This window comes from Hippocampus comes, unplaced genomic scaffold (genome assembly GCF_001891065.2).
Source record: "Hippocampus comes isolate QL1 unplaced genomic scaffold, H_comes_QL1_v1.1 scaffold257, whole genome shotgun sequence".
NCBI classification, from domain to species: Eukaryota; Metazoa; Chordata; class Actinopteri; order Syngnathiformes; family Syngnathidae; genus Hippocampus; species Hippocampus comes.
This window is the reverse complement of record NW_017804972.1, coordinates 469045-478550: the sequence shown is the minus strand read 5'-3', so window position 1 is coordinate 478550 and position 9506 is coordinate 469045. Positions and strand designations below refer to the sequence as shown.

General features: G+C 41.8%; 1 protein-coding gene across 2 annotated transcripts in view; it reads right to left on the bottom strand.

Annotated features, from left to right (window-relative positions):
* The window catches only part of LOC109529128 (junction plakoglobin-like), a 146032-nt gene that overhangs the window by 32764 nt on the left and 103762 nt on the right, over positions 1-9506 (bottom strand). For both annotated transcript variants that reach the window (XM_019892331.1, XM_019892322.1), the window contains 6 exons: positions 5902-6155; positions 5072-5310; positions 2561-2762; positions 2329-2473; positions 2145-2248; positions 578-697 (listed from right to left, as the gene is read on the bottom strand). In XM_019892331.1, the coding sequence (XP_019747890.1) occupies positions 578-697; positions 2145-2248; positions 2329-2473; positions 2561-2762; positions 5072-5310; positions 5902-6155 (1064 nt within the window). The remainder of the gene's footprint in view (positions 1-577; positions 698-2144; positions 2249-2328; positions 2474-2560; positions 2763-5071; positions 5311-5901; positions 6156-9506) is intronic.

The window sequence follows — 9506 nt, the reverse complement described above, 5'->3', positions numbered from 1 at the left end:
TTTTTTTGCGGTCTAACAGTGTCACTAGTGTTGATGGACATTATAGACAGATGGACAGATAGACAGATGGACCAGTTAACATGGACCAACAATCTCACCAGTGTTGAAGGATAACCACGGTTGCCTTTTTTGCAATACATGCGTTCCTGTCTTCCGTCTTTGAATTATTGCAAGTGCGAACTGAGCAAAACAAAATCCTTACTGTACGGGAGAAACCGTACTACCATTCAGCCCCGTAAGATTCTTTCCATAGGGGAAACTTTGGTCGCTCTGCGGGACGGGATAAAATTATCCGATCGGAATAAAATTTTGCACACATCCTTGTGTCATAGTATCGACAAGATTTCTGACCCGGCCCGACAAATCCGACAAACTTTTCCAAAATGGACCACCCTACTCTCACACAGACACATAAAGAAGCGGTGCATTCATGTAATTTTAGGAATTAAAACAAGGTGCATCACATCTCAAAAGATGTGATATTGTGTATTCCTTTTAGGATGTATTTCGAATTTAAATAATAATGACCAAATGCCCCCCATTTTCTGGACAAAGTATTTTAATTTACATGGCTTACCTTGTTGCGTGAGTTGTTACAAGTGAGGTTGGACAAGATGCCTGTTGCGCAGGTCAGCATATTGACATCATCCGAACCCAGCTGAGTGACTAATATCTGCAGCAGACCATCTAAACCTTCCTAGAGAGAGAGAGAGAGAGAGAGAGAAGTTCCACAAACACATCATTACATCAAGCTCAGGTGCAGCACAGTCAGCACAAGACAAAGGGCGACTTGCACCCATGCGCTAGGCGTAAAAAGTGGGACAACTTCATTTTTGTGCGAGCGCAAGTCTAGTCTGCCGCGTTTCGGGCCGTTTTGCACCTCTCTGGGTGTTACCAGGCATGGGCTTGATTCGCCTGCGACTCACCTGATAATTTGGTCATGGAAAGTAGACTCTCCCCAACTACATAAGCCCGTGGATGCCCTCGAATGCATCAGCGGCTATCTGGCGCAATTGAAAGTTATAATTACTTGGCCCTTTTCCACCATGACAGTGTGCAGTTCGCTACTGTAGCTAGTAATGCTTATACCCAAAATGAAACTTCTGGATGCTGCAATTTAGAACAGCTTCATCCCATTATTTAAATTTCCTATCTATTTTATGTCATGATAATAACTTTGATAATTTGGTCACGGTAAGTTGACTGCGCTTGCCGTAAAACAGACTTTTCTCCATTTTTGTGCCTGGGCAAGTCTAGTTTACCGTGTCTGTGAATTTGGTAGATGCGCTTTGCTTCGCTGGGTGTTACAGGTGACACGGCTGCCTCACACAAGGACACACACAACACGGGTGCAGGGAGGTCTCCAATTTCGCACATCATACGCATAGCCGACTACATCATCCGCAAGAGGAGATTGTGCAGTTTACTTGCCGATGTTGTGCATAGACTCCGAGTCTTTTTCTGTTTCCGCAATGTCAAGCCGGCAGCGCTGCGACCGCCCTGATTATAATGCAAATGAGGGATGCCGCTATGATTAGGCAGAAACATGTTGTGTTTGATCCTACAAATGCCCACTTATGCCCAAATCTAACTTTGCAAAGTATGGTAAAATGCCCCCCCCCCCCACTGCTCCCCCCAAAAAGAGAAAATTCCACTCATGTGCACATTTAGACTGCTTTGCGCTAGACTTGCACTGGGAATGAAGACAGGGCCCAAAGTGTGCGCTAATATTCTGACAGGAGCGATGACAAAGTGATCATCAAGTCCTTGGTCACTTCCCCTTCCAGCTCAAGGAAAAAGTCCTGACACAGAAACTGCTTGGGGATGGTCTTGAATCCTTGACTGTAATTTTCTTTCTATTCTTTCCATCATTGAGCTCTTATCGTGCTTTCCCTGTCCACCTTGTTTTATTTTGTCTTCACAGTTTATTGTACATTCGCGACAGTCTTTTGCTGACACAGTTTTTCGTTTATCTTTTGCTCCCTTTCACATGCTTCCTGTGGTTGAATAAATTTGTTTATTTGCTTATATTTGCATTGGTTCAATGAGATCAATTTTGGTTTTCACAGACAAGTGTGAGTAGGATTAACACAATTTTGTTAGCGGTGGTAATATTGAAAGCAAAGAAGCTGAGTCATACATACTTGTTTAGTTGCAGCATCTGACAGGTTGCGAAGCGTCCATAGACAGTTCTGAATCAGACGCTGACTCGACCCCGTAAGATGCTGACCCAAAGCTTGCATACCTCCTGCGGACAGATGTAAATATAAATTGACACCTTCATCACCTGCCATTATTCCACATTACTGTTAAGTTCTTTATTTGTACCAGCTTCTACTATGGCGGGCTTGTTGCTGGGACACACAGACAGTACTTTGAGTACGCGACTGGTGGTCCAGAGAAGCTTCTCATAGTTGTAGTTTCTCATGATGAACACCAGACCCTCTGGGCCCCCGTTGGCGAGTATTATTAGCTATGAAAACCAGGAAGCACAAGGTAAGTAATTACTGATTGCTGAAAAGAAACCTCAAGTTGAACATCCACACCTAACCGTATTCACCTTGCTCTCTTGGTTGGCGTAAGACAAGAGCTGTAGACAATCTGTGGTAATTGCAAGGAACTTAGGGTTACTCTTTTTGAGTAAGGGCACCATCCTCTGAAGGCCATCAGCAAGACGCACTGCCATCTTGGCTCCCTCTTGGTGCAACAGAAGGTTGTGAAGGGTGGTTATAGCGTAAAATAAAACCGTCTCCACAGGTGAACTGTGAGGAAAAAAAATGACAGGATGGGGATTGAAATGTTATTGAGGATTTTATTTCTGAGTACATGAGTAGATCTTTCATCTCAACACTTTATGAATGCCCTTTTTTTTTTGTCCATCTGCAACCAGTGAGTTTTGCAAGAGATTTTAGGGCATCATTTTCGCTACGAAGTGACAACAGTGGGGAAATGATACCGACAGATGCAGGTGGCATCAACTAGTTTTTAAAAAAAAAAAAGAAAAGACAATAAAACTTGTTTGTCATTCCTTTTTGACGGCCATCTAGCATTTTGAATTTTTTTCAGAAAATACGTAAAATCAAGAGGACAGTCCTGTCTGATGTCAATGACTATAGACAGAATTTCAAATGAATTTGGTTTTACCCGCAAACTTAAAATGATACAAGCGTAACAACAGGCTTGGAAAATGGAACACAGAGAATAAAACTAATGCACAATACACGAAAAGAGAGTGCGTTATGTAATGTTTCAAAGGATGACTTCAGAGAGAACACACAGAGACGAGGAAAAAAAATGTAGGACAGTAAGAAAAGGCAAAATTATTCCTCGACTTTCATTTTTTTTTTGTAATATAATGTGTTCTTTCATTTTATGTGTATAAATGAATCCCTGAATTAATTATTACCACAAATGATTCCTCTTTAGTTACATTGTGGTGGAGGAGATTAACTTTGAAAGCTTATTATGGTTGGAAAGTCCACATATTAAAAGGAGGCGTGTTCGTCATCGATGTGGGACAACATAAACATTTCAAAACAATGAGGCGGCCCGGCGCTCCAGTGGTTAGCACGCCGACCTAACAGTGCAGAGGTCACGGGTTCGATCCTGGCTCTGGCCTTCCTGTGTGGCGTTTGCATGTCCTCTGAACACTCTAAATTGTCCTTAGTGAGTGCTAATGGTTGTATGTCTATGAGTGCCCTGCGATTGGCTGGCAACCAGTTCAGGATGTAGCCCACATAATGCCCGAAGACAACTGGGATAGGCTCCAGCACGGAGCTATTACATCAGGGATTGCCACCCTTTTATGGCTTGTGTACTCACAAAGCTTTCGGTCGTGCCATTGAGTAACCCATCATTCCTAAGTAGAATGTAACACAACTGACTATTTCATGAAAATTACTTATTTTCTTTGATTTGTACATTTAACTACATTTAACTCAAATTCAAGATAAAAATAAATATGCTGCCTTGAAAACACTATTTTACCCCAAAAAAACAGAGCTCCTTTCAATAAGTCATCTTAAACTTAAAATATCAGAAGTATAACACCGAAGAAGAATCATATTCAGAGCCACAAAAGTAGTTTGACTTTCATTTCATCGCTGTCTGAACTTTAATGTGACACTTGAGTGATTGATTGCTGATGTGGGAAATAAATTATTCCACGACATACCCACTGCAGTGTGACAAAGCAGGGGTCTACAAGTTTGGTCCTTGTGAACCCCTATCCAGCCTGTTACCCTGATCCAGGCTTGGGTTATCTTTGTCTTTGTTATACCTCTCAAATGTCCGGTGTTTTATACAAATGAGTGTAACATTCATCCATCCATTTTCTGATCCGCTTTATCCTCACAAGGGTCGCGGGGCATGCTGGAACCTATCTCAGCTGTCTTTGGGCAGTAGGCAGGGGACACCCTGAACCAGTAGCCAGCCAATCGTAGGGCACACAGAGATGAACAAACAATCGCGCTCACACTCACACCTAGGGACAATTTAGAGTGTTCAATCAGCCTGCCATGCATGTTTTTGGAATGTGGGAGGAAACCGGAGTACCCGGTGAAAACCCACGCAGGCACGGGGTCAATATGCAAAAACTGACATATAAAAAAAAAAATACTTGACATATAAAAAATACATTTTTATCTCCTAAATTAAATCTTAGGCATGGTGGTCGACATCTGCCAAACAGTGCAGAGGTGCTGTATGCCCCGCCTACTGCCCAAAGATGGCTGGGATGGGCTCCAGCACGCCCTGCGACCCTTGTAAGGATAGGCGGATCAGAAAATGGATGCATGGAAGTTATGTTTTAAATTTAATTCCTCCTTTATGTTCTTTTGTTTTCAGATTATTGTTATTTGTACATGCATTATTTGTATATTTGTATGTGATGTGACACTGTAAATTCCCTCAAGTGACTTCAAAAGTCACAGTTTGACACTCTATAAACTGCAATAGATGAGGATGTAATAACATTTCAAAATACAGAAGACAAACATCCACTAATTTGTAGGGGCAAAAAAAAGATCCTTTTAAATATGAACCTTTAGTAGTCCTGTTAAAATCATTTTACCTCAGCATGCGGACAAGCGCCGGTATCCCTCCGGACTTAAATATGGCCTGCAGTCCCTCACTCTGGTGTGACAAGCTGTGGAGGATGCTTGCAGTGCAACGAGCCGTCTCCATGTCAACTGCTGTTGTCATGGCACGAACCACAGCTCCAACCATGGTTGGAGATTGTACCAGAACCCGGCGACTGGCCTCCTTACGAGTGAGCTGGTTGACAATCATGGCTGCCTTGTTCACCACTACCTAGTAAACAGAGCAAGATCATTGATAAGGATCAGTTTGGTCAAACAGTGAAAAGTGATTCTTCGGTTTCAGTTCAAAGGTTTAATGAGGACACAAACATCAAATACATGCAATACAGACGGCATGTATCAAAAATATATAAATCTAGAGTTCATACTTTCATACAACTGGCTAATCAATTAATGATGTACATTTTCATAACCTTTATCCAAACACAAATGTGAACTTCAGTGCAGTTACTGTCGTATAATTTATTTTCAAGCCTTACGTGTAGTACTGTGGAAATATCCGTTCGAGAATTTCAATTAATTTTCGTTCATGTTTCGAATACATTTTTCGTCTGCTGATGTGCCGCTCATGAATAAAGATTGCAAAAATGTCCCCAAATTAGAGCGAAAATAAGATACTGTAGCATATAATTACATTGTCATGTCGATGAAGTCATAAATTCATTGTTGGAGATATAATGTACAGTATTTTCAGTAAAACCACGTGGCAAAATTAAGCTTGAATGAAATGAATACTATAACATATTTGTAACTCATATCCGAGTGAAGGAATCCACGGGAAAAATAATTTAACATAAAGTACCGGATCATCATCTGCAAGGAGCTTGGTGAGCTCCGGCACTGCTCTTGTGGCCAGCTCGGCATCATCCTGGTAATTTATCAGATGAACTATGGCTGTCTTTAGTAACTGTGAGGGCTCGGCCAGTCTTTGCACGTTGCTCTGTTGTGTGGAATCTGCTTGGACCGGGATGGCTGCCTCTCCCTCCACCAGTGTCTCAGGAAACATGGCTGCCCTGACACGCTGGGCCCGGGTTAATGAGTACTGAGCATCTAAATCTGTGGAGGAAAATTGAAACAGAGAGAGGATGAAGTCACATTATTCATCTAGGAGAGTAATACCCTAAATTGGAAAACACTTTTACATAATAGTTTTTGTGAGGGGAAAAAACAATGACGCAATAAAAATGAAATATATCCAAACAAATGAGGAACAGTCTCCAGACACTCGTGGCTTGGTGGGTTACTATATACCACATCATGTATTTTAAATGCAGTATTATGTCAAATCAAATACTATTGAGTCAATGCAAGAGTGTGATTACATAACCAAGCTATCGACAAATTTTCTTTCTGTGGTCGTGTCACTGGGGCAGCAGCTGAAGCAGAGAAGCCCAGATTTCCCTCTCCCATCATACTGTATGAATGTCATGGTGTTGATCGGATCAATACTGAAATATCAGTACTTCAGTACCATGCAACCTTTACCACTACTATGAGCGAAATACAATTCAAACCACATAAAAAATTGTCATCGACATTTTCATGAAAAAAACCATTAAAGTGGTGAAGCAATGAGATTTAATTTAAATAATAGAGTGATGCTTTGGATTTTGTTGTTCTAATACAGCCATCTGTGGAGTTTTTAAAATGACTGCAAACCAAAGCAAAGAGGATGATGGGGAGCGATAACATATCAAGGAATTCATTCCTAAAGTAGAAATAAAGACGTTTCGGTAAATCAAAGAGCAGTTCTGCACCAGTGTCTATAATCAGCAATATTGGCAGTATAGTTTATTTGCTGATGTGGTTTGGACCTGAATGAATAGCATTCCCTTTAAATGGATGCAGCGATTTGTGCGGGACGGAGCATTACCAGGGTGGCAACAGACAATGTCAGTGGATACGCTCAACAAATACAGAATGGGCTGGTGATAACCGCTGGTGACTTAAACGTGTCTGCGAACCTCATGTTTATGTCCTCATTCCTGATTGTTTGTATGGCTAGTATGTGGATGTTTTTTGTGGGTGTATCTGCAATGAAAAGAAAGAGAAAAAGAGACTTGAGTTGTATGCGCTGTACGTCTTCAAACAAACCTTCCAGAGGGAGTTTATTTAGCTATAAGAGGGTTGTATATTTAACAAAAACTGAACAATATCATAAATGGCATGGCAATATCCACTGGTGCAGAGCAGACAAATACTTTCAAATCCAAACACAGAACGACCATGGTGTTGTTACTTTTGAGGAGACAAAAAAATAAAGTCAAGAGAGAATGATCAGTCGCCCAATGTTATTTTGTCTCATCGATTGTCTCGAAATATGTTGCCCATTAAACTAGTATACTATATTGTTTTAAAAATATAACCTTCGGATTTCATTCAATTTTTCATGGAATGACAGTCAGCCAGCGAGGGAATTTCCATGCACTTTTGGTTTTCTCTCTGGAAAGCTTTGTAGTGATGGTGGGAGGGAAATGGCACTGTCTTGCAAAATAAAGGTCAGCTTTCATGTTATTCCTGTATAAGAAATTTACCACATTATATGGTTTTCAAAATACAGTACCGTTTAGTATCGTCAGACAGCTATTGAACACATTCTCTAGGTGAGCTAGATAAAGTTTGCCCTGCTGCCTCAGTAATCTCCAAATAAGCAAGAAATACTACCAACTAAATAACTAAATGAACTAAATAACTCCATCAGCTGTCAACCTTGGGAGTCAATTTGAACATTACATTTCATTAATAGAGCAACTACAAATAAATTCTAGTTTACCCAACCACCTGTAGTCAGACTGGAGTGATGCAGGTCAAATGATGTTTGATGGTTTTCCTTGGTGATGGAGCAGTTGGCAGGGTGCAACAATTTTTTTTTTCTTTCTTGCAAGGAAGCGTCACAGTACAGTGAATTCCAAACTGGTGATTAAATGTTTAGATGTAATATGAAGACAATGTCAACATTTCTAATCACATTTAGTATTTAGTACTTTATTGATTCTTTGCCGGAAGTAGGTGTAGCTACTGGGGTTGGCAAAATGGGGGTGATGCCCGCCACCCCGCAGACCTGCCAGTGGTAACAACAATAATCGACCGACAATCATTGGTAAATTTGAAATAAAGTGGAACCCAACATTCAAACCTCCTTAAAGTCACACAATTCGGAAACTAAGCAACATCATGAGAAGAAGAAGCAAAAATGAAGACTATATTGAAGTTTGGAAATGAAAAGAATTCTGTAGACAGAAGAAAAAGCCTTTAGAGAAACCAGTGGGAGGGGAAAAATATGTACAAACAGCTCAATGAACTTATAAAAGCTTATCTCCATGTGTGTTTTTCTTCTATCATTGTTTTTGTGTATCTATGCATCTCTGTATTAAACAATGGAATACAGAGATGCATAGTGTGTGTGGGTATATATTAGGGTGGTCCACATTTTCATGGCAAAAAAAAAAGTTTGTCGGATTCGTCGGGCCGGGTCGGAATTCTTGTCGATACTATGGTACAAGGTTCTGTGCAAAATTTCATTCCGATCTGATGATATTTTCCCGTCCCGCAAAGCGGCCAAAGTTTCCACCATAACAACTGGTCTCAATAGGGTGAACATGTGTATTTTAACCGTGTATTTTGCCATGCGTGACACTGGCTGGGCTGAATGTTGCCCGAACGATCACCTCCTGACTAATTAACCATTCCATCGCTGCTCTCAGCAGCCGGAGACAAACTCAAACGCACGCCTAACACACAACGGTCACCTACTGGCGAGCTAATATCTTTCAATTGAAGTCGAGAATCGCCGGAATTCTTACTGGACGCTGAGCTGAGGACGCTTTTCGACATCGAAAAAAAAAAAAAAAAAAGAGCACGAGGATCGGCAGTTCCTGCTGGGCCAGGAGAAGCGTTGCGTATTGCGTTAGTCGTGGCTGTCCCTGCGTTCAGCATGGCCGCTGCAACTGCAAGACGCTCACGCTCAGCCACCGAAGTGTGGCTTGTTGGGCAGCCCGAAGCTCACCACGGCTCGTCGGCGCGCTCGTCACCTACGGGTGGTGAACGACTTTGCGGAGAGGGGCGTCGCCCTCATCAGCGCGTTCTGCGGCGCCATTACGCGCGACGAGGAACAGCGACAGCACCTTCTGCAGGTCGTGGAGCGACACCGGGCGTTGCACCCGTGCGCGAAGTAGGCATGGGATGGCACGCACGGCGGATTTCGTTTTTTTGGCGGTCTAACAGTGTCACTAGTGTTGATGGACATTATAGACAGATGGACAGATAGACAGATGGACCAGTTAACATGGACCAACAATCTCACCAGTGTTGAAGGATAACCACGGTTGCCTTTGTTGCAATACATGCGTTCCTGTCTTCCGTCTTGGAATTATTGCAAGTGCGAACTGAGCAAAACAAAATCCTTAC